The sequence below is a fragment of the Pristis pectinata genome, chromosome 1, assembly GCF_009764475.1.
Source record: "Pristis pectinata isolate sPriPec2 chromosome 1, sPriPec2.1.pri, whole genome shotgun sequence".
NCBI lineage: Eukaryota > Metazoa > Chordata > Chondrichthyes > Rhinopristiformes > Pristidae > Pristis > Pristis pectinata.
Genome location: NC_067405.1, coordinates 121,912,590 through 121,939,963, shown reverse-complemented (window position 1 = coordinate 121,939,963; position 27,374 = coordinate 121,912,590). Strand labels below are relative to the sequence as shown.

The 27,374-nt window shown below is 38.3% G+C and overlaps 2 protein-coding genes across 2 annotated transcripts in view; one reads left to right on the top strand and one right to left on the bottom strand.

Moving 5' to 3' along the window:
* LOC127568061 (kelch domain-containing protein 2-like) overlaps positions 1 to 14,696 on the top strand; it is a 30,565-nt gene extending 15,869 nt beyond the window's left edge. The window contains exons 7-14 of the mRNA XM_052011328.1: positions 21 to 104; positions 1,980 to 2,060; positions 4,039 to 4,097; positions 7,124 to 7,236; positions 7,778 to 7,850; positions 9,520 to 9,607; positions 10,527 to 10,579; positions 13,266 to 14,696. Coding sequence (XP_051867288.1) covers positions 21 to 104; positions 1,980 to 2,060; positions 4,039 to 4,097; positions 7,124 to 7,236; positions 7,778 to 7,850; positions 9,520 to 9,607; positions 10,527 to 10,579; positions 13,266 to 13,389 — 675 coding nt within the window. The 3' untranslated portion in view covers positions 13,390 to 14,696. The remainder of the gene's footprint in view (positions 1 to 20; positions 105 to 1,979; positions 2,061 to 4,038; positions 4,098 to 7,123; positions 7,237 to 7,777; positions 7,851 to 9,519; positions 9,608 to 10,526; positions 10,580 to 13,265) is intronic.
* Positions 14,697 to 15,990: 1,294 nt separating this feature from the next.
* The window catches only part of LOC127568054 (ribosome quality control complex subunit NEMF-like), a 73,442-nt gene continuing 62,058 nt past the window's right edge, over positions 15,991 to 27,374 (bottom strand). Inside the window, exons 25-33 of the mRNA XM_052011318.1 lie at positions 26,035 to 26,084; positions 24,126 to 24,264; positions 23,252 to 23,329; positions 22,966 to 23,163; positions 22,792 to 22,824; positions 19,393 to 19,499; positions 17,278 to 17,321; positions 17,116 to 17,195; positions 15,991 to 16,577 (exon numbers count right to left, since the gene is read on the bottom strand). Of these exons, the coding sequence (XP_051867278.1) occupies positions 16,500 to 16,577; positions 17,116 to 17,195; positions 17,278 to 17,321; positions 19,393 to 19,499; positions 22,792 to 22,824; positions 22,966 to 23,163; positions 23,252 to 23,329; positions 24,126 to 24,264; positions 26,035 to 26,084 (807 nt within the window). The 3' untranslated portion in view covers positions 15,991 to 16,499. The remainder of the gene's footprint in view (positions 16,578 to 17,115; positions 17,196 to 17,277; positions 17,322 to 19,392; positions 19,500 to 22,791; positions 22,825 to 22,965; positions 23,164 to 23,251; positions 23,330 to 24,125; positions 24,265 to 26,034; positions 26,085 to 27,374) is intronic.

Below are 27,374 nucleotides of genomic sequence, written 5' to 3'. Positions count from 1 at the left end.
TAATTTACATTTTTTTCCAGACTGCAAGTCATCCAAGAGGCTGGAACAATCACGTCCACTTTATTGATCTTGAAACTTTTACGTGGAATCAGCCCCTTACAAAGGTATTTATTCTTATCAAAGTGCATAAAAACAGTAAATTGTGGAAATAAAAAAATTAGAAAACTCTGGAAATACTCAAGGTGGCAGGCAGCATCTGTGAAGCAATAAGCTGTTGGTCCTAGTCATCAGAATGAGGAAAAAATCTAGAAGTCTAGCATGCCTGTTTATTAGGCCAGTGAATCTGACATCGGTGATGGGTAAACTGCTGGAGGGGATTCTGAGGGACAGGATCGACAACCATTTGGAGAGACGATCTGATTTGGGACAGTCAGCATGCTGTGTGCATGGAAAGTCGTGTCAGACATCTCTCTTGGAGTTCTTCAAAGAGGTAACCAAGAGGGTAAATGAGGGTAGGGCAGTGGATGTTGTCTATATGGACTTTAGAAACGCCTTTGACAAGGTCCCTCATGGCAGGCTAGTCTGGAAGGTTAGATCGCATGGGATCCAGGGGGAGATAGAGAATTGAATTCATAATTGGCTCAGTAGTAGGAAGCAGAGGGTGATGGTTAAGGGTTGTTTTTCGGACTGGAGGCCTGTGTCTAAGTGTGTGCCACAGGGATCAGTGCTGGGACCTTTGTTGTTTGTAATTTATACAAACCATTTGGATGTGAATGTACAAGGCATAGTTAGTAAACTTGCAGTTGATACTAAAATAGGTGGTGTTCTAGATAGTGCAGAAGGTTATGAAAAATTACAGGGGGATCTTGATCAGCTAGGTATGTGGGTTGAGGATTGGCAAATGGCTTTCAATCCAGATATGTGAGGTTTTGCATTTTGGGAGATGAAACCAGGGTAGGACTTGCACAATGAATGGTAGGGCCCCAGGGAGTGTTATTGGAACAGAGGGACCACGGAGTGCAAGTGCATAGCTCACTGAAAGCAGTGTCACCGGTAGATAGGATGGTAAAAGTGGCGTGTGGCACACTGGCCTTCATCAGTCAGGGCATTGAGTATAGGAGTTGGGATTATGTTGCAGTTATATAAGATGTCGGTGAGGTTGCGCTTGGAATATTGTGTACGGTTTTGATAACCCAGTTAAAGGAAAGATGTTATTAAACTAGAAAGAATACAGAAAAGATTTACCAAGATGTTACCTGGACTTGGGGGCCTGAGTTTTAAGGAGAGGTTGCGTAGACTAGGACTTTATTCCCTGGAACGTCGGAAATTGAGGGGTGACCTGATAGAGGTATACAAGCTCATGAGGGACATAGACAGGGTGGAAGCACACAGTCTTTTTCCCAGGGAGGGGGTACTAAAAACAAGAAGGCATGGGTTTAAGATCAGAAGTGAGAAATTTAAAAGGGACATCGGGGGCAGTTTCTTCACACAAAGGGTGGTGCGTATTTGGAATGAACTGCCAGAAATAATGGTTGAGGCGGGCACATTAGCAACATTTAAAAGCTATCTAGATAAGTACATGGGTATGAAAGGTTTAGAGGGCGATGGGCCAAATGTGGGCAAATTGGATTAGCTCGCTGGGCAGCACGGTTGGCATGAACCATTTGGGCCGAAAGGCCCATTTCCATGCTGTGTGACTCTATGACTATTAACATTTCCTAGGTCCAATGAAAGGCCATTGACCTGAAACATTCACTCTGTTTCCCTATCCAGAGATGCTGCCTGATCTGCTGAGTATTTCCAGCATTTTTGATTTTTATTTTGCATATCCATCTAAATGTTTTTCTCTGCATGTTTAGTCTGTTGCATTGTGCTGCAGAAAAATGCAAGTTGCAATATTTTCTATTATGTAACACTTATAGCTTTCTTGCTTACAAATTTGATTAGGATAATTTCACCAGCACCTGATAGCTCTCCAAAGTGGCAATGATATTCTTTTGGTGATGATAGGTCATAATGTGTACTATTGTATTCAATAGGGAAAGCCCCCTACACCTAGAGCAGCTCATGCGTGTGCCACAGTTGGAAACCGTGGCTACGTATTTGGAGGAAGGTATCAGGTATGTTATTTGATTAACCTTCCAGCAAAATGTTGAGTTTAATCTGTAATATTTGTATTGAAAACATTAGAAATGTTGCATTTGGTAGAAATATTGGACAGATCTCCAGCTACCCTAAGATTGCTGGCTAGCTGCCTTTGGGTCATGTTACTTCCAGCACTAGTGCAATCTTCTGTTAGTCTTGACAACCAATGAGAGCTGCCATGTGCCCTCCTCATTCCTGGTTTCCCCGTCAACCCCCCCCCCCCCCCCCCCCCCATCACTTCCCACAAAGTTCTCTGTAATGTTCATTAGCTAAGTGAAAAGAAATATTAAAAAATACATTTTGAATCTTAAAAATGCAAACACATTTAAAAGCATTTAATCCAGCTTAAGTTTAAAAAAAAGTCTCCCCCTGCCTTTCTCCCAGCAATACATTTCTCTCATTCATTTAAATGGGACTGCTGTATTTGTGCCAGCTTTAAACTGGCACAGGTTCAGCGCCTAGATTTACAAGACAAGAGGAATCCAAAGGGGAGGCCGGTGGGTAAAAGCTGTCACTGCCACTTTAAGCCTGTGCCAGTGTTGGACATCAGGACTTCTGCAAATAACATTGGTGAGTCCTGGTATAGACCCTGGCATTGAAGTTCAATGTATTTTTTAACAAGGTTATGCAATTTAAATTGGTTAAATTATTATGGTAAATTATCATTAAATGGAAATGAGTTCATGATCTTCAAAACTACGTGTACAGAAATTGAATTCCTAGGTTGTGAATGTGCATGGAACATAAATATGGAATTCCAGGACAATCTTTACAGATAAGGGGCTCTTCTGACCCTTGAACAGTTCACTTTGTATTATGACTTCTTCTTGTTGCCACTTCAAGCAAGTGTTGTAATTATTCAAGACCAGGCCCTTGTTATACAGAAAATTTGCTTAAAAAAGGTTGTCACTGGTTCTACAGTGAGGTGCTCCCAGCAGAGGTTTTTTTTCAGGGAAGGCAATCTGGCAGACTTATTAGACTGTCCCATGTATGATTACAGATCAGCAACAGTGATTGATTTTTAACTCCCTTATGAAATGATCTAGTAAGCCATCCAGTTGCATCAAAGTGCTACGTTAAAATGAAAAAAACCAGATGAATTAACCAACGTGAACTTGGACACCTTGTGTTGTCAATCTGTCCAGTAATCTCCTGTGTGGCATCTAATTGAAGGTCTTCAAGTCCAAATACACCAGATTTTGTTATGGTGTCATGCGGCATGGTAACAAGCTGTTCAGCCCACTGTTCCTATGTTGCCATCAAGTACCTATCAACATTCATCCCATTTCCCAGCACACAGCCTGTAGCATTCTATGCCATTGTATAGCTTTTCAAGTGCTGTCTAAATACCTACATCCACCGCTGCCTCTGGCAATAACATGTATGCTCCACCAGTGCTCAGTACAGAGAGAGTCCAACCATCTACGTTTCACATTGAATAGTGTCACCGTTGTTGAATACTCCATCTTTAACATTCTGGGAGGTCACTACTGAAAAACTCAATGTGACCAGCAACACACATTCTGAGTCGTCAAAAGCAAGAATTCTACAGCTCCTGATAACCCAAATCATTCCCACCATCTACAGGCCACAAGTTAGGAGTATGATTGAACATCTTCCTTAAACATTCTTTCCCACACCACCAGTGCACCCTGGCTGCCATGTATAGTATTCGTAGCATAAAAATGTGTTTCCTTCCACTGTTTGTGACCTATCTTTTACTTTCTCCTCTACTCTCAATGTATATCTGTACAATGAAAGAAGCTATGAAGTAGAAAAGTTAACATTAGCATTGAAGTAACAGACTTAATGTAATCCAAAATTTTCCATTGCAGTGTTTTCTGAAGGGACAGGTCTACAACTCAAAACGTTCCAATAACAAACATTGCTTTATGTGAATTTTGCAAATCAACATTCACTTATGTGCTTTGTTTTCCACTGTTTCAATTTAAGGATGCCAGGACCAATGACCTCTATTACCTTGACTTGGACACGTGGGAATGGAATGAAGTGTATGTTACATATTTCATATTTTACAACAGTGATTTCCAATGCTTCTTTAATAAACTCCACACACTCACAGTCAGGAATAAATCTCACCAACAAACCAACACTCCCACAACCCCTCCCCACCCCACCCCCCCCCCCCTCCCCGCCAAATATCTAATGATGTCACAAACCACTCCTTTAAAGGGTTTGGGGATGTTTTGGGTACTCCCGGGAACTACTTTGGCTGGGGCAGCTAGGACAACAAGTATACTTTTATGTAGTTTTACTACTACTACTAATTAAATTTTTCAGTATTATGAAAACCTCCCCACCGCTTGTAAGCTATCCCTCTTTCCCCTGCTTCCCCCTCCAAGAAGAAGTTGGTGCACCCTGGTTGGAAACTGCTATTTTACACAATTGTGCATTGCTGAATTGATAACCATCATTCTTCCCCAGCTTCCTCAACCTCCTCAACATATGTGCCTGGAATTTCCTTTGAGCCACAAGTAGCTACAGGAGCAGCTCTGATGATGGAAAATACCAATTATTTCTTGGTGTGATACGGTTTCTCAGCCGTTGAGTGCCCAGTGGAACTTAATAATTGACCCCCTTCTTGAGCCTTGTTAATCTATAGGCTATTCAGACCTCCAGGGCATCTCACCCAAGTTTATTTAATCTTAGTGGAGTTTATATTTTGAATGTAGCCAAGTATGAAACCAAGATGTGTTTTCTCTTCAGGGTGGTGTGGCTATTTGTAAAGCTGCCATCATCGCTGTGGCTGAAACCTACCAACTGATCATTAAATTTGTATCTTCCAAATTTAAGATGACCACTACCTAAATTAGTAATTAAGATCCCGGTACCTAAGAAAAACAAGGTAACATGCCATAATGACCACTGCCCAGTGGCTCTGAGATCCACCATCAAGAAGTACTTCGAGAGGCTGGTCATGGCACGCATTAACTCCACCCTCCCAAAAAACCTCAACCCATTGCATTTCACCTACTGCCCAAACAGGTCTATGGCGGGTGCCATCTCCCTGACCCGACACTCATCTCTGGAGCATCTGGACAGTAAAGGCACCTACGTTAGACTATTGTTTATTGACTACAGCTCCACGTTCAATACTATAATCCCAAGCAAACTCATCACCAAACTCTGAGACCTGGAACTCAACACCTCCCTTTGCAACTGGATACTTGATTTCCTGACCAACAGACTGCAATCAGTAAGAATAGGCAGCAACACCTCCAGCACAATTATTCTCAACACTGGTGCACCCCGAGGCTGTATACTCAGACCCCTGCTCTACTCCTTATACACTCATGACTGCATGGCCAGATTCTGCTCTAACTCCATCTACAAATTTGCAGGTGATACCGCCGTAGTGGGCCGTATCTCAAGTAATGATGAGTCAGAGTACACAAGGGTGATAGAGAGCTTAGTGACACGGTTTCATGACAACAACCTTTCCCTCAATGTCAGCAAAACAAAAGAGCTGGTCTTTGACTTCAGGAAGGGGGGCAGTGCACATGCTCCTGTCTACATCAACGGTGCTGAGGTTGAGAGGGTTGAGAACTTCAAGTTCCTAGGAGTGAACATGGCCAATAACCTGACCTGGTCCAACCACATAGACACCAAGGCCAAGAAAGCTCACCAGCGCCTCTACTTCCTCAGGAGGCTAAAGAAATTTGGCATGTCCCCTTTGACCCTCACCAATTTTTATTGATGCACCACAGAAAGCATCCTATCTGGATGCATCACAGCTCAGCTCAGCACATCACAGAAACCAGTCTCCCCTCCTTGGACCCTGTCTATACTTCTCACTGCTTCAGTAAAGCAGCCAGCATAATCAAAGACCCCACCCACCCTGGACATTATCTCTTTTCCCTTCTCCCATCAGGCAGAAGGTACAAAAGCCTGAAAGCACGTACCACCAGGCTCAAGGCTATTGCTCAGCAGGATAGAAGCTCAACCGCTTCTATCCTGCTGTTATAAGACTGATGAACGGTTCCCTTGTACGATAAGATGACTTGACCTCACAATCTACCTTGTTATGACCTTGCACCTTATTGTCTACTTGCACTGCACTTTCTCTATAGCTGTTACACTTTATTCTGCATTCTGTTATTGATTTACCTTGTACTACTTCAATGTACTGTGGAATGAATCGATCTGTATTAACAGTATGCAAGACAAGATTTTCACTGTACCTCAGTGCATGTGACAATAATAAACCAATTCCAATCCAGTGTCTGTGGTTCAGCTACTTAATAAATTTGCTGGACTCTTCAGAGAACAGTTATTTTTCAATTATTAAAATACATCATTCTTAAAAATGTTATCAAACTGTTGTCATTAGTATTCAAAGGTGCATGAGAATGCCCTAAAATTAGTAATTAATAAAATTTCATATGTGAAGTTGCATTCAGATACTAATAAAGTCAGTAATGCAGTATCATAGAATACAGAACAGGACAGGAACAGGCCCTTCGGCCCATGGTGTCTGTGTCAAGCATGATGCCAAATTAAACTAAATCTCTTATGCCTGTGCGTGATCTATTCCCTGCATATTCATGTATCTACCTGAAAGTCTCTCTTAAACACCACTATCATATCTGCTTCCACCACTACCCCTGGCAGCCTGTTCCAGGCACCTACCACTTCCCTGCACATCTCCTTTAAGCTTGGCCCCCTCACCTTAAATGCATATTGTCCAGTGTTTGAATTTAAAGTATTTAGTGATTTAGTAATGGTTTAAAGAATTTATTGTTTTTTGTGTTTGACATTTTTCTAAGTTTGCTCTGCTAATATTTAAAAAGTAGCTTTTTAAATTCAATTAACATTGTATTTGCTGAGTATAAATTAAGAACAGTCTTCTACATGAGCAAATTTAAACTGCTTGCTCAATTACTCTTAAAGCTAACAACCTTCTGTAGTTAAGAGCTTTGGTAAATGTAGTTTTCGATTACAAGAGTGTCTAGACTTTCAGTGAATCACTGCAGATCCTTTGAGAACATTGTCTATCATTCAAATTTTTATTTGCTAGGATACAATCACCTGATCAAATCCCTGTTGGCCGCTCTTGGCATTCACTCACTGCTATCTCAAATGATCATCTCTTCCTGTTTGGAGGTTTTACTACTGACAAACAACCGTTAAGTATGTTTCATTGTTATTTTGCTGCATAAATCATTTGCTAACAGAGAACTTTTGGAGACTTGTTAGAGTTGAGGTTTTCTTTTAAAATTTAATATGGTCCAAGTGGCCCTTTCCCCTTCTAGATTGTCACATTTACATTTCTGCTGTATTGATTAATTGGATGCAGTAATTTTTATGAAAATCACATAATTCCAAGTTCTTCAATAAATAAACTGTTAACATTTAATTTGTGATAGGAACTTCTAAGGTTACTTACTTTTTTTGAGATATAGAGTGCAGTTGCATTTACCTGGGCACCTAGCTCCATTTTTCTTAAATATTTGTATTCAGGTTTTATACCTAATATTGTAAAATAACATGCTTTACATAGATAAAATTCACATAGCTGTGATAAGATATTAAGGTTGCGGAGACTCTTATGTTACTGAAATATGATATCTGTGAATTGCCAAAAAGAAATAGTAAATGGCACAATTATGTTTTATAAATTGTTACATATTAATGTAAAAGCATGCTTCAAGAATTCACTAATTGTTTTTAGGTGATGCCTGGATATACAGTCTGAGCAAGAACGAATGGTTAAAGGTAGAACACAACTATGCAGACAAACCAAGGTGAAAAGCTTAAATTGAAAACCATTGATGAAAATTCCTTTAATCCTCATTATTTGCTGTGGGTTCCCATTGTGTTCTTCTTAATTCTTGTGTCAGTTTTTTTTTAACACACCAGCTTCAACAGCACCCTGTAATCCCTTCAGCCTTGGGTAATGTTGTTTATGTCAAATGATTCACTTGAAACTAGTAATGTTGATCTTATCTAAGTGGTTACTCTGACAGCATTGGCGGGATGAAAAATTGGTTTTGCAGCTTTCCTTTACTCGGGAGTCCAGCAATGTCATCTTTGATGAAGAAACTTGGACATCTCAGTATTATTTTGATACATGCAGAACTTGCAATGATAGTAAAAAAGGATGTCTCATCAGCTTGTGTTAGGCCTAATGGCTTTCAACCACTGCAAGAGAAAAGTACACAGTAAATGGCAGGTCCACTAAGAACATTGATGTACAGAGGGATCTTGGGGTATAAGTTCATAGCTCCCTAATAGTGGCAACACAAGTGGATCGTGTGGTTAAAAAACCATACAGCAGGTTGCCTTCATTGGTTGGGGCATTGAGTATAAATGTTGATATCATGTTACGGCCATACAAAACTTTGATTAGGGCACGTATGAAGTATTGTGTGTAGTTTTGTTCGCCACACTATAGGAAGGGTGTGGAAGCTTTGGAGAGGGTACAAAAGAGGTTCACCAGGAGGCTGTCTAGATTGGAGTGTATTAGCTATGAGGAGAGGTTGGACAAACATGGATTGTTTTGTCTGGAGCATCGGAGGCTGAGGGGCAACCTGGTAGTATATCAAGTAATGAGAGGCACAGAGAGCGTAGGTAGAATGTTGTTCCCGGGGTGGAAATGTCAATGCTAAAGGGCATAACTTTAAGATGAGAGGAGGAAAGTTTAAAGGAGATTTGTGAGGCAAGTTATTTTTTTACATAGAGAGGAGCATGCTGCCAGGGGAGGTGGTTAAAGCAGATACAATAGCAGCATATGTGGCATCTACTCCTTCCCTGTTCGAGTAGAGGGATACAGACAATATCAGGCAGATGGGATTAGACTGGCATCATGGTTGGCGCAGACATGGTGAGCCGAGGGCCCTGTTCCTATGCGGTACTGTTGTATGTGTTGCCACAAAGCACTGGTGACAGAGTTGAAATGACACCAGACTGATTTCATTATCATGTTCCTGATTTGAACCATGCTGTGCAGAGATTATTGCCTTGAGTCAGACTGAGAAATTCCCTCTGATTTTGCTGCCATCACAGTTGAGCAAACCAGGCATCAGCAGAATATGCCTGTGTAGCCAGGGGTGATGCAGCCTACAGAGAGAACTTAAAAGTATTAGGAAAAAAATTGGGGATACATAATTTTCTCTTTTTCTTCACACAAACTGATGCAGTATCAAACTTTGTTGCTTCAGGCTATTAAGGTCAATTTTTACCATTTTGCTCTTATTGTCAACAGTTTTCTTTTCCCATTCTACAATTCAGCAATTAAATACAAGACCTCACATAAACGTAGAGTAGATAAGAAAACAAAATAGTGGTGTTCCTTGCCTTCATAGTGAAAGTAACATATATTCTAAATGAACATGAAAATCCTTTTAAACAACATCTTAAATGTATTGCAGCATTTTGTTTTTCAGATTTACTAATTTTATTATTTACCTTCAGGCTTTGGCATTCTGCTTGTACAAGTGATGAGGCAGAAGTGATTGTTTTTGGCGGATGTGCTAGCAATCTATTAGCTCGTCAACAAGCAGTAAGTTCATTTGCAGTTTTTTTTAAACTATACCCTCATTTTGCTGCTTTATACTCGTCTCTCAAGAAAGAATATTAAGGTTTACATCAACTGAAAGCCAGGGTATATGTAACTCATCATTATCAAGATTTCTGCAACTTAGTAAGTTTCAGCTTTAGAGGATACCAGTTCAGATCTGAAGACAAAACTTTCTGTTGGTTTAAATCTCATAGTTTGAGATGTTAAAACACCAACAGGCTTGTCAAGATAAAAATTCTGTAGGTGTATTACAGAGATTTACCATCCAGCCAGTGGTATAGCAAGTTGTCTCACAGCACTATGGTGTAATAGAGCATAGATTTTGCTTTTATTTCCAAATTAAAATGTGTTTAATTTATAAATTTTCTGGTAAAGTTAACCGACATGCAAGCCATGATCTTAACCAACAGATCTCCGTGCAAACTGATGTGATCTCCGTGCAAACTTGTATCAAGCAAGGTTGTGTCTTTACCCCAACACTTTTCTCAATCTTCTTTGCTTCAGTGCTGCACCTCACCTCCAGTAAGTTTCATGCTGGAGGAGTCCACAGGATAAATGGGAAATCGTTGAACTCACTACACTTGCAATCTGGCACTAAGGTGATCCCAAGTTCAGTCTTCAAGTTGCAATATGCAGATGATGCTTGCACCTGTACACTTTTGGAGGCTGAACTCCAAGTCTTCATTGATTCATTCACCAAAGCATACAAGAGATTGGATTGCAAATTTTTCATTGATTTTAGCAATATCTTTTCTATATCCAATGAATACCATTTCTAAAGATCTGTAAAGTAAATGACATTAAAATTTGTAATGCCTAAACTTTGCCCTCTTATCCAATCCTATATAAATATTTCAAAACTTTGTTTTCAGCTTCTAAATTACCACGTTTTTTTTTGTAGGCTCATAGTAATGACGTCCTTATCTTCTCGGTACAGCCAAAGTCTCTTGTCAGGTAAGAGAATGATCTTGCCAAGCTAAATGTCTTTTGAGGGCTTCTGGGTCTGACATTTGGAATCTTCTGCTTTTACCTTTTGGGTAAATTCAAATTGACTGGTCTGTTGAAATGTTGCATGGATTATAAACTAAATGAGTTTGACGATGTTAAATCTTACATTTGCAGTTACTGTATTGCCTAAAAGATGAAACTGTGTGTAATCCAGCTGTAATTAATAGGCTAACTGGAAGAGGTTACAAAGGTACCTGGAAATGTTGATGTAGTATTATGGAGGAGCTAGTTCTTCCCAGTTTGGAGCTAAACTGTACAAGAAACTAAAGTTGGAGTTTGGTTACTGATCTGGCCAATGCTATGGCCCATTCAGGAGTACTTTTTTTTTTGCTGGGACAAAATGTTGACTTTTCTTTGCATCACTTTTCTTTAATTGATGACTAAAAAGTGCAAATGAAACAGACATTGCACACAAGAAAATAGGAGCAGAAGTAAGCCACTTGGTTTCTCAAGCCTGGCCTATGATTCACTATGATCATGGCTGGTCTGCTCCAGTCCTAACTCCTCTTCTGTGCAAGTTCCACAGAACCCTCAATTTCCTGATCTTTCAAAAATGTATCTACCTCCTTTTTAAATACTTCCAATGTTCTAGCCCCTACAACTCTCTGCAGTAGAGAATTCCAAAGATTCACCACTCTCTGTGAGAAGAATCTCAGTTTTACGCATCTCAGTTGTAAATGACTGCCCCCTTTTCTTGTAACTATATTCTCTCTTTTGACTCTCCTACTAGTGGAAAAACATCAAAACCTACTATGTCATGTCCCTCCTTTAGGGTTTTGTATATTTCATAAGATCATCCCTCATTCTTGTACAACTCCAAGAATACAGGCTTTTTAAATTGCTAATGAAAGGACAACCCTCTCATTTCAGGAATTAGCCTAGTGAATCTTTCAGACTGCCTTCAGTGTTAGTATATCCTTTATAAGGGGACCAAAACTGTACACAGTATACAGGTGCAGCCTCACCAACACCCTATAAAATTATAACACTACTTCTCTATATTTAAACTCTAACCCCCTTTCAGTAAAGACCAGTATGCCATTTGCCTCCTTAATTATTTGCTGTAACTGTGTTTAACTTTTTTTGTTTCACAGACTAGAAAACCTAGATCCCTCTGCTCCGCTCATTTGCAGTCTCCCTCCATTTAAATAATAATTACCTTTTTGTCTTCCTACCAGAGTGCAATGATCTCTTCACACTTTCCCATATTAAATTCCATTTGCCAATTTTTTGCCCACTCACACATACTACCTATACCAATGTAGTCCAAATATCCTCACAGCATGCCCTTCCTCCTATTTTTATGTCATCAGCAAACTTGGATACTTTACATTCTCTCCTCTCCTCCAAGTCATTATTATAGACAGTAAATAATTGAGGGCCAAGGATTGATACTTGGGCCACTCCTTGTTAGGTTTTTCCAATCTGAAAAAGAAGTACTTATTCTGACCATGTCTTCGATGCAGTAACCAGTTTTCAGTCTATGTTAACGCACTTGCAAACTAGCCTTTTATGTGGCACCTTATGAAATGCCATCTGTAAATGAAAATATACTGCACCTCAAGATCTTTCTTATTGTTCCATCCTGGATCTTTCATACCACCGTGTTGACTTGGTTTCATTGCATTAAGCTTTTCTAAATGACTTGCTATCTCTTCCTTGATCATGGTATTAAGCTAACTGGCTTATAGTTTTCCACATGTCACCTCCCTTCCTCTTGAGCAAGATCATCAAATTCACAACTTTCCAATCTGCTAATACCATCCCAGAGTGAGATTTGGAAAAGCTTGAGCCAATGACTCTACTATCTGCAAACCTTTCTATACAGGTCACTGGGTCCTGGTCACTTGTCTGCCTTTGGTCCCATTAGGTTCTCCAATACCTTGTCGCTTGCAATAGGAGTTGTTACAGGTTCTTGCTTCCTATCTGAAGCTAGCCCATCTGTTATCTTTGGGATCATTGCACCACCGTGAAGACTGATGAAAAGTATTGGTTTAAGTTATCGGCAATTTCCTCACTTACTGCTATTAATTCCCTAGTCTCACTGTCCAGGAGTCCCACACTTGCCTTGGCTGCTCTCTTTTTTTATATATACATAGAATATCTATATCCTCAGAAACTGAACCTTTCAATGGAAAATGGCTTATGCTAAAGTTAGGCACTTTGTACTGATTAAAATAGTTGTTTTACTTTAATCATACAAGTAGGTTAAAAGGATATTAGGAAAAATAATTTGTTAAATATATTAATGAGACTAGCAACTGCTGCAGACAATGAATATCCACTATATGCTTGATCACATCATGAGTTCACATGAACATGTTCCCCTCTAGTGTGCATTTGCTATTATCCTGAGAGTTTCAGAGAACAGTTAAGTGATGTTTTTGTCTAGTTTCTTCACTTGAAGGAAGGTGAATCAACTGCAACCCTTCTCTTGTGTCTGTTCAGTGATGTTGAGAAACAGTATCCAGCAGTTATTCATGTAAAAAAAATTTTCTTTTCCTTGAGTATCATGAGTGATTTTGTTAGTATTTGTGCTTCAAGTTTAAAGAGAAATGATTGTATACATAATTCTAAATCGCAGTTTAATAAATGAAGGTTTTTGTTACGTTGCATTATTTTCATCCTTCAGACTTTGCCTAGAGGCAGTGATCCACTACAAAGAAATGCTCGCCAATATATGGGACTGTCTTCCAAAGCATCTTCTTCTTAATATCAATCAACGAGCTGGGAGCAGTAACACATCTGGATCATGAGTTCTGCCAAAATAATTACATTTTTAATCATTATAGTGTGATTTAGCTATTCTTTGTTCTAGCAGCCTGAAAGATGACTCGTTGAGGGCCAGAGAATAAGGACCTTTGATTTTTACTGGTAACTATTTTTGCAGGCAGTTAATGTTGTCATTTTTCTTTCAAATGTTTTAATATGCTTGTGCATAAAGAAATCTTAAATTTATTGTTTTTGGTTTTGAATAAATGTTAAGCAAAAGGAAACTGGTTTACTTTGTGATATCAGAGAGTGAACCTTCAACTATAAGGTACATTTGTATGTTTTATCTCCCACAGTTGGGGAATTCTATCTTGTCATTCTGCTCTTATTTAAGAATGGATGTACTTTCACGATATAAAAGAATCTCAGGACATTTTTCATGGCACTTCAGCATCCGTGATTCAACCCAGTTCTCTATTACTTATAAATGACCATTTTTATTTGCACAAGTTATGTGCTTTGCTGGCAAGGCCAACATTTATTGCCTATTCCCTGGAGAAGGTGATGAGGCACTATCAAGATTATAAAGTACAAGCAGTAAAAGTGCTCCCACAAAATGCTGGTAAATATGGTGTTTTAGGACTTTAACCTAATAATGATAAAGAAGACGGTATATTTAAGTAAAGGCTGTGTGATATAGTGGGGGACTTTTACATGGTGTGTCTTAGATGGTGCATGCCACGTGCTGCTCTCACCAGCAACTTCCTGATGCTGTTTAATAAAAATACTGCTGAGCTCCTTATTGTTATGTTTTCTAGATGGTGGATAGTGTCTCTCTATTGAATATCTAGCCTCTGACCTGCACATGTAGCTGCAGTACTTAAGTGGCAGGTTAACTTAAACTTTGGATTTGCATCCCAATTCTGTTTCAAACCAGTTGACCACTGATGAACTTTATTTGGATTTTCAAGTTGAACTATATTTTACCATTGTAATGCTGTCAAAACTATTAATGCATGCTTTGTTACATGGAGATTCCAAAGGTACTGTCAGTGATTCAGTGCTCCTCAATAGGATAGAATGTTTTTAGTCTTCCATTATCAGTGAATGATAAATTTCAGGTACTAACAAACTAGTCTCACTGTATATTAAAATCAGAAAACGCAGCAAATATAACGGTTGACATGTTGAGTATTTCCAGTAATAAGTTATTTCAGATTTCCAGTGTCTGCAGTTTTCCTTTGGTCACTGCATGTTATGATGGGTTGTATGAGATGTAAGAAATCATAACCACTGCTTAGCAAATTCCTTAGCTTTTAAAAAATGCAATTAGTACATATGGACTATAATTCCCTTAAATTGTGAAATATTTAAAAGTAATTTAAAATATTTTCATTCAATTCCCTTTTCTTCCTTAATCATTTATGTTTAAATGTTTTATTTTGCTATTTAAAAAATAAAAATTGTTTTATCTTCCTGTTTAATTATGAAAATGTTTCTATGTGATTGGGTGCTTAAATAACATTGTTATTTCAGTAAGCCAGGGTTCTCCTTAAATACTGAAAGCAGATCACAATAGATGGAGGAAACCCACACCGCAGATTTTTGTGAGCAGTTCTCCTTCAAGGTCAGCAGTGACAGCAAAATTCTGGTTCATGTTTGGAGATTTATATAATTTTCTGTAGCCTGTAGTAATGGCATCACTATTCCAAAGCAACAGTGTTGATTTTGTATTATCTGCTTCAGTAACGAAATCAGTTTCAGGCAACATCAGTGGCCATTTTTGTAGTCGACCACAACTTATCTTATTGTCTTAAGGGGAAAATGAACATTAATCCTTGAGGTACAGTGGAGCACTACCAGCCTTCAGCATTTTACATCCACCTGAAAGTTTGTCAAACTGCACTATTGCCATATTTTAGATCAGAGACAGTAATTTGAACCATTTGTGCAGCTTGTTAAATATTTATTTGGCTATTGCTTTATATTTTACTATGTTGATTTGCACTGAAATTGGCATTGATCACAACAGTCTAAAGCATTCTGGAAACTGCAGATATTACTGTTTAAGTAATATTTTAAACCAGGTCAAAGTTTTTTTTGCATAATGCTTATGATATTTAATTATATAGGAACTGTAAAGGTCTCAAATGTATCTGCCAAGATGATTAAGGGCAGCTATCTGCAGGATTTCTGGTGAAAAGGGCACAAGGTCTTAGGGAGGAGGAAAGAGGGAGCAAAAGCAGTGACATGAGTCAAATATAGCCACATGCTATAATCCTCTCATCTTTTTATCATTGTGTGAATACAGAATCAAACGGTAAAGGATATTTGTCTTATTTCACTCCAAACTGGGATTGGGAAGTAAAATCTTATGTTACTCTTTTCTATATGTGGAATTGCTATCTACAACCTTTTCAAAGATTAAGTGCTTCGGATACTCAATTTCATTTGTTACTGATCCATGCGCAAACGGAAACTGACATCATCAAAGTTTAAATTCTACCAAATATGTTTTTCTTTTGCAACTTTTTCCATTTAGTAGCAATATTGCCCCTAGGAAACTGGCAACTATAACCACTACAACTGATAGTGGACACATTTGCTAGTAGATAAAATTATGTTCTTGTGTCATTAATCCAAGAGAAAAATAGTCAATGGATTGGACAGACTTTGACCAATTTCATAATTTTATCTATCCTACTTCCAACTTTTTATATTCTGTTAAATTAAAGGCAATTTTGGGAGTGATACCTATGTACATTAAAAATGTCAAGCTCAGTTTTGATTCATAGCCAGATATGAGATTTAATATAATATTTTTTTTAATTCCAACCCCTCCCCACTTTAAAACTTAGTTTTAATTTAAAATAGACTTCAGTCATGAACAAAAGGCTCTGATAACAAGTGACTGAAATTTTCAAGCCAAGCTTTTAAGAAACCTTCAGTTAAACAGGTACTCCTGGATAAGTATGTTCCATTATAGCTTTTATTTTGAAACCTGCAGTATCAAATCATCAATAAAGATCTGTTAACCAGTTATTCTAGTTATAATTAAATAAATCTATTATAAAGCAGCTCTCAAGTGTTTTTATAATTAGACATGCGATACTTTGCTGAGCAATCCTTGGAGACACATTGAAATTCAAGGCGGTTATTTCCGTTTCTTTGCCAATAAATTAGGTGCTGAGACCTTCACCTTCCCAGGAATGTTTCTTGACAAGTCAGTTTCCTAGGTGTTGTGTACAAAAAAAAAAGCACTTTAGCTCATAGCATCATCATTGATAGAACAAAAACAACCATAGTAATTTTTCTAATACTTTTAATGAATACAATTAGCAATAAAGAGAATATAAACTCATACATGATCTTGAAGTTTGAGGAAAGTTTTGAGGGAAATAACATCAATTCAGTGAATTGTTACTTGCTCCCTTATGAAATGTGTAGAAACACATACACTTGAACATTAGCAATAACTTATTCTTCAATTAAAAATACCAAAATATTCATATACAATTTATCAATAAAAGTAGAACAAAGTTAATAATTAGCTTTTATTTTGCTACATTGTTGCCAGCAATGTATTCATCATGTTTAGTTTATTTTAATGTCTGTGTTTTCATTTCAGAACATGTGGATCTCCTGTTAATTTTATAGGTACAACCTGATCTATAATCGGTGATTTGACATCAAAGTTAATTAAAAACTATCTCCTCAACTGCAGTAAAACACACTTGTCTGATAAGTTTATTGTGCATAAAAAAAATTACCTTCACACTTCGCAATAAATCCTTTTCCCGTTGCAAGGCTTCTTTAGAATGCAGGAAATTGTGCAAGGCAGTTTTGGCCGCTAAAGAACAAAATCAAAACTATTACATTGGCCATTTGAAGCTAACTTGTGGAGAAGATACAGTATCAATAATTTTACAAACCTTTCCCTTTCTTCTGAGTGCCTGGAGTGAGTTTTACCTTGTACCTAAAGTAGAAAAACACAGAAAATACTTTTTGTACAAGTTTCAAATAAACTTGCCTCTCATGTTTCAGTATTTGAACTACCCCCCAATATCTGAAAGAGAAGCACCAAAACAGTAAAAAGCTACAAGGACTGAGTTCACGTGAAAAAGTATACTTTAGAATTACAAATGCAACCACTAGCAGTAGATTAACTTGTATTTTTAATGTTTTTATCAGAGATGCTGTAACCAAATTCTATTGTGCTTTTGTCTTTTAAAATATTTTTCATTTCATTTCTACTTAGTACTCAATAATTACATCGTCCTTTACATTCCTAAGTACTCATTTCAGCCATGAGAACTGTTCCCAGATTTCTGGTAAGGCCATGACCGAATCTGTTATAGATACAAAATCAGCGCAAGTTTTGCACTTTGGTTGCCTTGGCCTGCTTCCCTCACGTAAGCATGAACTACCACCTAGTGGACAGACTGGACTATTTTTATCTGTTTTGTATTTTTTGCTTTGGGCTTGTCTTACAAAATGTTCGCTTCCATTTCCCCAGTCCCCATTTAGAGTCAGAGAAATGGAGTACTATCAACCACCCATTTACACTAATCCTACATTAATGCCTTTTTATTCTCCCCACAGTCACATCAACTCCACCCCCCCCCCCCCCCCCCCCCCCCCCCCCCCACCTATACACGGATAGTTTACAATGGCCAATTAACCAACCAACCAACCCTCACATCATTGGGATGGGGGAGGAACTGAAGCACCTGTGAAGAATATCACACAGTAACAGGGAGAATGTGCAAATTCCACACAGATAGCACTAAGATGTCAGGTCTCTGGTGTGGTGAGGCAGCAATGCTACTAGCTGCACCACTGTGCCACCCCTGTAATTCAATGGAAATTGATTTTGCTAATAATAGAATGTTAATATTCACCATACGCACAAGCATTGTTTGCACTACTCCCATTGACCCTTTCGTAGAGATTTGCAACACAGCAGGCCTATCAACAAATCATGTCCATGCTGACTGCAAAAGAGCTATAGAGACCAATCCCATTTTCCCATTCTTGGTTCCACTTCACATCTCAATACTCTACCATTTTATTGTGTATCCTTTGCCTTATTTGCCACTTTTCTGGCCATCTTTCATGAATTCTTCGGTTTTCTTTCTCAAACACTTAACCAATATTTGTATCATCTCTGCAAACTTCATAACCATGGTCCCAATATCTTCCATCTAAATCTATTACTTTATGTAAACTTCAAACATGATTTTGGCTTAAGAAATAAATGAAATTCAGCACAAATTTATTTTCCATTTGCCAATTAGTTATGTTACCAATCTTTGAACTGAAAGATTTTCCACACTATCATGCTCAAGCTAGAATTATCCCTCCATAAGAAGAATATGTGGTAGAGGTGGGTTAGAATGCTTTAAGTAATTACTGTTACTTGAGCACTAAATAATCAGTCGAAAACTCAATTGTATAAACGTTCACTTGCGGAATGGAGAATCATGAGACAGTAAGCTTCTTTATGCAAGTGGGAGGCTTTCTTTTTGCAAGCATTCTTCTGGGAGCGGTAGGGGAATGATTGACAGTGGAAGGGATTTTAATCTCTCAGGCATTGCTGCTGATAATGCTACACACCCCATCAATTTGTACAGCCCACCTGTGAGCACGGTACAGGGAAGATAAACCAAATGACTTTTAGGATTGAGTACTCAATAAATTAGAGTATTTGAGTACTAAAGTAATTGAAATCCCCATCCCTGTCATTTGGAATATGAAAAAGAGCCCATTCATAAATGTGTCATTTTAATGAAGGCATATCCAACAGTGTAGGACATCCTCAGTACTGCAGTAAACCATCAACTTAAATTTTGCACTGAAGTCCTGAAATTGAACTTCAAACAATCTTCTGGTTCAGAGATGAGAATGAACCAATTAGTGAACAACAGTTAATTTGACTAATTACTCAACTGTACATTCCTACTTTTCCCCTGCTAACACCATTTTACTGAAAACACAATGCCTGAAATCATGACAACTGAAGGAAGTTCTTTAGGTACAAAACTCACTTATAGTTGGTCATTGCAGTGTAGGGAGCACAGAATGGTATGGAAAACAGCAACACGTCATCAGGGTGAGGTTGGCCAGTTAATGAACTCAGCAACTTCTCGCTCTCCTAAACAATAAACATTTATGAAACAATTATTTCAATAGTCAATCACAAGCTTTGCGGGTACATTTAAAATTTTGATAGATAATTTGTTCCACAGCTATTTTACATGTGATTCTGGAAGTATATTATTGACAGCAAAATCATAATATTTCTGATTGCTTTTGGTAGTGGATTGCATGCACGAACAATAATTGGATTATTTGTTCCTTTGACTGTCCTTATGTTCACATTCCTCCACTATGTCTATAAACAACTCCATCCTTACAACACCTCAAGAATTCTACATTTCTCCAAATCTGATCTCTTGTCCCATACCACTTCCTTCATCCCAGTTTTGGCTGGTGTGCTTTCAGGTGAAGACTGAACATCCTTTCCCAAACCACTCTGCCTCTCAATTCTTTCCTCCTTGAAGGAGCTCCTCAACAGCTTTGTAATCCTTCAATATTCTTCCAATTATCTCTTGAATTTTTTTGTCAGATTCTCATAATAGGCTTCTCATTCTCCCACATCATTTTAGAGTTACAGTAACTTTGTAAAAAGGTTGTTTGGCTGAAAACTGGGTACACATGTCAGTTTGACTTAACAGTCTTCATCAAAAAGCCCAAGTAAAACTGAAGCATAATGTCCAATTTCTTTTGAGTTTAAAAATAACGATGCAGTTAGTGCCAGGATGCAGATAGACAGGGCAGCTGTTGGGCTTCAGCCAAGAAGTGCCTCATAATATGCATGAGGCTAAGTGCAAGGCAATGACATTTCTCACAAATGTCTAACCACCACCCCATGACATTCATTGGCTTCAACATTACCACATTCCTTGGGGATTCCACCATCACCATCCTTGGGGAATGATCACCTACTGACAAAAACCTAACTGTATCAGCCACAAATATTGTGACTACAGGCCAGTGAGCCTTGTTAGGGAAATGACTGGAGAAAATCCTAAGGGATAGAATTTGGAAAGACAGGGCTGATCAGGGATAGTCAGCGTGGTTTTGTGTGGGGAAATCCTACCTCAATAATTTGATTGAGTATTTTTTGAGGATATAACTAAGAAGATTGAAGGCAGGGTGTTAAATGTTGTCTATATGGGCTTTAGTAAGGCATTTGACAAGGTTCTGCATGCTAGATTAGTCCAGAAAGTTAAGGCACGAAGGTTAAGATCCAGGCGAGTTAGCTAATTAGATCTAAAATTGGCTTGGTAATAGGAGGCAAATGGAAGTGGTGGAAGGATACTTTTCTCACTGGAAGTGACCAGTGGTGTACTTCAGGGTTCAGGTGCTGGGAAGCTGGTTGTTTGTGATAATAGGTTAACAACCTGGATGTAAATGTAGTAGGTATGATTAGTAAGTTTGCAGATGACATGAAAATTGTTATGAATGGTGAGCAAGGTTGTCTAAAGCTACAGCGGGACATAGGTCAGATGGAAATTTGGGCAGAGCATTGGCAGATGGAATTTAATCCCGACAAGTGTGAGGTAATGCATATACAATAAATGTCGGGCAATAAGGAATGTTAATGAACAGAGATACCTCTGAACAGAGTCCATAGTTCCCTGACAGTGGCAACAGGGTGGTGAAGAAGGTGTATGGCATGCATGCCTTCAATAGATCAGGGCATAGAACATAAAAGTTGGGACATTATGCAACCTTACAAAACACTGGTTAGATTGCACTAGATCAAGTTTGCAGTTCTGGTTGCCACACCATCGGAAGAATCTGGTTGCACTTGAGAAAGTGCAGAGAAAATTCACCAGGATGTTGCCTGAACTGGAGAACTTGAGTTATGGAGATAGATTGGGTTTGTTTTCCCTGGAGCGAAGGAAGCTGAGGGGTGACCTAATATGGGTAAATAAAATTTAGAAGAGACCTAGACAGGGTAAATAGAATATTTTTCCTGTGTTAGGAGAAAGAGAGGAAAAGAGCGCACAAGTTTTAAGGTGAGGGGGAGGAGTTTTTAAGGGAATTTGAGAGGAAGTCTTTCTTTCGCACCCCCCCCCACCCCCCACAGAGAATAGTTGATATCTGGAACTCACTGCAAGAGGAGGTAGTGTAGTCAGATACAATTACTATGTTTAAGAGACAGAGGCAAGGCAGAGAAGGATGCACAGCTAGTATGGGCAAATGGGATTAGCACAGATGACAAAAAGGTCGGCATGGACGCGTTGGGCTGAAGGACCTGTTTCCAGGCTGTACAACTCTGACAACAACAGAAGGTCAGAGACCAGGTACCCGATGGTGAGTAACTTACCACTGACTTCCCAGAGCTTGTCCACCCATCCATATAGTACAAGGGAAGAGAATAATGGAATACTCTTCACTTGCCTGGATGAATGGAGCCCCAACAGTACAAATGAGAAGGCATTGACAACAAACTTGTCTTATTTGAATTGCACCCGATCCATTATGCTACATGTTCACTTCCTCTGCCACCAGGGCTCAAAGGCTGCATTCTGTGCAATCTACAAAATGCATTGCAGTGCTTGATAAGGCTTCCTCTTGACATGATGGAAGAAATCATGGGTGGCCTCCAACACCCATGACCTTTATCATCTTGAAGGTAAAAGGCAGAAGGTACCTGGGAACACTTTGAGGAGAACACACTCTCCTTAAAGTCTCACATTGACCCAACTCAGAAACAATACTTCCATTGTCATTGGGTCTAAATACTAGAAATTCTGACCCAACAGCAGTGTGGGAGTACTTTAACCACTCAACTGGTTCAAAGAGGATTTTAACAAATGGGTTCTTGAAGAAAGACCCAGAAGTGGGAATAGGAGCAGATAATTCCTGCTCTCCCATTCAACAGGATCATGGCTAATGAGACATTCAAGTCCATATTCTTGCCCTTTCCTCATAACATTTGATTCACTTAATGATTAAAAATCTATCTTAGCCTTAAGTATAAAGAAGGACTCTGCCCCCCACAGCTCTCTGTGGCAAGGAGTTCCACAGAATTAGAACTCTCAGAATATATTCTTCCTCATTTCAGTTTTAAATGTGGGGGTGCTCCCATATTCTGGGAGCATGTCCTCTGGTTCCAGACTTTCCCATAAGAGAAACGTCTTTTCAGTATTTACATTGTCTGGGCCCCTAGGAATCTTGAGATTTGAGATTGATAGGATTTTATTAATCAATGGTATTTAAAGGAATGTGGTTAAAGAGTACATCGAAACAGGTCACAGATCAGCATGATTTCATTGAAAGATTGACCATGCTCACTAACAGTGGGGGAAAGAAAAAGGTTAACTGATACCAAAAATAATTTTGAATAATTTATTTATTAAAGAATGTCCTACCTCAGATGCCTGCAAGTCTTGCTCGGGTTCCTCCTGGTTCCAAATGTTAACAAAATAATACAGATATTAATATATTACACTTATTACAAAGTGAATGTAAAAACTACCAAATAAAATTACTTAGAACTGAAAATTCTCAAAATATCAGTACTTAGTGAGACTACTGTGCCTTACTTCTTGCTGATCTTCTGCAGGAGTACCCTCCAGAGTAATTTCTGCCATATGATGTGTCACAGTCTCTAGATCTTGTACTTTGCTTTGGACATTACTTGCTTCTTTCAAAGTTTGTTTTTTCTCTTGTTTTTTAGGAGGTTCCTTTGTTTTCCCTTTTTTCCCTTTCTTAACCTTTTCCTCTTTACTTGGCCCTGCTGACTGAATCCACGTAATGCAAATTAAAATTCAAATATTAAATCATTTCAAAACAGAATCTGCTTTTTCATTGAGGCAAATTTATCCTTACCCCAAGTAATTTCATCATTAATTCACGATCCTCTTCATCTTGATCTTTATATTTTTCTTTAATTTTCTTCAGCTTAGCCTTCATATTGCAAAACAAAGTAATAACTTTAAGACAGCAGGAATGCATGAAACTAAGCAATAACATCCTCAATGGACTAAATTTAGCAAAAATTTACACTGATCAGAATGATTTACATTGTTTCTGTTTCTAAAGTATACTCTTTTAATGATGTTCATAAAGATGAAGAACACATCTTTTCAGGCATTGCGCTTAATGCTGGTGTTCAAATAGGTCACATTTGGCACAACCAACTCAAATTAATGCTCTTATTACTTTCTTAATAATGTGCTTCAGCATCTGCAGAAACAAAATTTTACACACCAGCCAGGTGTGGATTCTCAGAATAAAATTTAAGGCAACACTATGGATTAGAAAGCTAAAAGTATCACTAACAAATTAAGAAAGACAATCAAAATTCATAATATAAAGACCTACAGTAAGATGACTGAAGGTTTTTTTCATCACATTAATCTGGGGTAGACTTCAACCCATGTTCCAGATCTGAAGGTTGTATTCTAAATCGCTGCCACCCATAATTCAATATTTTAAGAACAATGTGCAAGAACCAAAGAAACTTTGAACAGCGTTTTTTCCTAAACTGAAATCTCCGAGATGCGACATTTTCAGCATTTTCTATTTTCAACTGAAATTTCCAGCATTGGCATTTCATTTTATTGTGTTTATATTTAATGCAATGTGAAGACTGGAAGATCCATGTCACTATGAATATGTATGGAAAATTCTGATAGAATGTTACAAATCCCTGTATAAAAGTTATTTAAAGCAGTACTTTTCATCTTTTTCTACCCATTACCTTTTGTCCTCTCTTCAATGGCTGTTGTGAAGATGAAGATCTTTTAGCATCTTGCTCTTCCATAGATGTTTTACTGACTTCAGATTGAATTGTTAGTTCTGAGCCTTCAGTTTCAAGCTTCTTCCTTTTTTTCAATTCTCTGGAACACATGAGAAATAATTTAGTCTTTCTGCACATCAAAATGCTGGGTAATATAAACTGGTAAGCTACACATTGATTAAATCCACATCTTCCCCTCCCTTTTCAGCATTCTGAAGGGACCATTCTCTCTGGGACACCCTGATTCACTCCCCTTCTCTTAGCACTTTCCCACGTACCCACCGGAGATGCAACACCTGCCCTTTTGCCTTCACCCTTCCCTTTGAATTCCAAATGTTCTTTCCAGGTGTAGTGGCTATTTACTTGTATTTCTTCCAATCTAGTCAACATCATTCAGTGCTCTCAATGTGATGTCTACGTAGGGGAAATGAGATGGAGCAACCACGTTTCAGAGCACCTCAGGTTTGGTCTGCATGCGTGACCGCAAGCGCCCAGTTGCCACTCACTTTAAATATCCACCTCATTTCCCAACTTCTTATGCTGTCCAGAAGCCCAATGGAACTTGAGGAACAATCCATCGTCTTCCCTCTAGGTGCATTACAACCCTGCTGAGCTCAGCACACAATTCAACAATTTCAGATCATCAGCCATTCCAAACTTATTGCTAACTTTTCCAACATTCTCCTCTTTCTTTGTAATTTCAGACTTTATTTTATTATCCCCTACTTACACAACCCCCTCCCCCTGACCTATCTATGGTTTTCTGCTAACCTCTACCAAGTTCTGTAAATCAGATCCATCACCAATTTTGTCATTTAATCTTACCTGCCTTCCACTCTATCAGAGACCCCCCCCCCCTTTGTTCTCTCCTCCCCCACCCCCTTCCTCTGCACAGATGCAGGCTGACTGCTGGTTACTTTTTCATTTCAGATATTATCAATTAAACCCACTTTTTCCTAATCATTAAATACCTTGCTTAATATGATACTTAGCAGAAATTTAAGGTACAAATATTTTTTTTGTTCAGAAAGTGAAGATATCAAAAATCATAAATTTGAGCAGACAAAAAAACTATTCCAGATCTTGGTATAGTCCTATGGATTATATATTTTCTAAACAAGTGAACTCAAGCAGAAAACTCCTTATGACAAGTACACTAAGCCAAATCAGTGAAGCACAGATTATTCAATCATACTAACATTTATTATTTAAAAACTAGAAAACCAAAGACAAGTTTATGGCGAAGTTATGTATATAAATATTCTTTCTGGGATGGGCATCAGAAGGATGGGATCAGAGTTGAAAGGGTACAAAGAAGATTTATGAAGATGCTAAGAGCTTTAGCTACAAGTTCTGATCACATAGACTGAGTTATACAGCATGGAAATGGACCCTTCAGCCATTCAGTCCACATAGACGTCAACCACATTTATCCTAATTGACTCTGATCCCGTTTTATTCTCCCCATATTTCACTCAGCTCCCACCAGATTCACCACTCACTTACTTGTTAGAGGCAAATTACAGTAGCCAATTAACCTACCAACCTGCACATTTTTGGATGTGGGAAAAAAAAAAGAGTCCCTGCAAGAAACCCAAGCAATCGCTGGGAGAATGTGTAAAATCCACATAGAATATTTTATTTCTAAGCAGTGGTAACTGAAGAAAGATTTAGTTGTGCGTATCTAATTATTAGACTGGATAAAAATGAGTTTACAAGATTTAAAATAATTGGTATGAAGACTGGAGGGAATTTGCTGGGAATTATTTTCAGCCAGAAGATTGGAGTCTGTGCTGTAAATTTCTTTTATTCTGATTTACTTACTAACCAATGGTTCATTTAATTTACAAAAGTCTTAATTGATACTGACTTCCTTTCTTTTGCTGATAGGTGTTTCCGACCTTGTGACTTCCCATCAATCTGCAGAAATAAGACAAACTTTTAAAATAATATCTCTGGATTGAAGTCAACAACTCACTTTTTAAAGCTAAAAATATTACAAATGAAGTGCAGCATAGGATAAACTTATGATTATAAATAGTGTTAATGAGAATATATGATCAGGCTTACAAAGCTATCAGTAAAAAACATTGAAAACATTAATACATTTCAAGTGGAAACAAAGCGTTATTTTTCCTTTTTTGTTCCTTTCTCTTATTCTCATCTACAAAATTACTGTACTCAGCTCAAGATATCCACTGATATTATTTAACCACCTACCCTTGACATTAACACCTACTCTTCACATTAAATGGCATTGCCAATTATTAAATGAAAATTATCACTGACCAGAACTCAACTAGAGCAGCCACATAAATATTATGGCTACAAAAGCAAGTAGGTCAGAGGCTGCAAGCTACTGATCTCCTGTTACCCTGAGGTTTTTCTGCTACCTACAAGGCACAAGTCAGGAGGATGGTGGAACACTTTCTACTTGCCTGCGTGAGTACATGGCCAGCAACTGTCAAGAAGCTTGACACCATTCAGAAAAATGTACTGCAGGTACCCATCTAGTCTCCAACAGCACCTCTATCTCCATCACAGAGGCAGCTGGATACAGCACCACTTACAGTTCCCCCTCATGTCACGCATCATCAAAATTTGGAAATATTTAATCAGTCCTTCAGCAATGCCTGCCCAACAATACTGAGGGAATGCCTTCAGCAGAAGGGCAGCCAGCTGTTCAATGATAGCTCATTGCCACCTTCAAGGGCAAGCAGGACTGAAAAATAAATGTTGGCCTTACCAGTGAATCCCAGATCTCAAAATTGAATACAAAAAAAAATGCACATTGTCACGAACCAGCAACAAAAGAAACACACTGAGCATGATTTAGTGTTAAAAACTATTTTATTAATCACTACTTATGGTAATACGTAAAATAAAAGTAAAAAAAAAATGTTAGTATGTTAGAATTCAAGAATGTTAAACCTCGAACGTTAACCCCAAAACTAAACTCTTCGTGTGTGTGTGTGACAAAGTCCAAAACTTCCAGTTCCGGAATGGTTCTTAAAGTTCAGTTCCGCAAGCCATAAGGTGAAACATGAGCAAGGGCTTCTTCAACAACCACCGTTGTCTGAAGATAAGATGTAGATGTAGAAAAACATAGAGAGAGTACATACGAAATCCAAATGTTCCACGATGGAACCCAAACGACACTTCAGTGTTTACTCGGTAGTGACTTGCTCACCCTGAAAAGCATCCGAACCG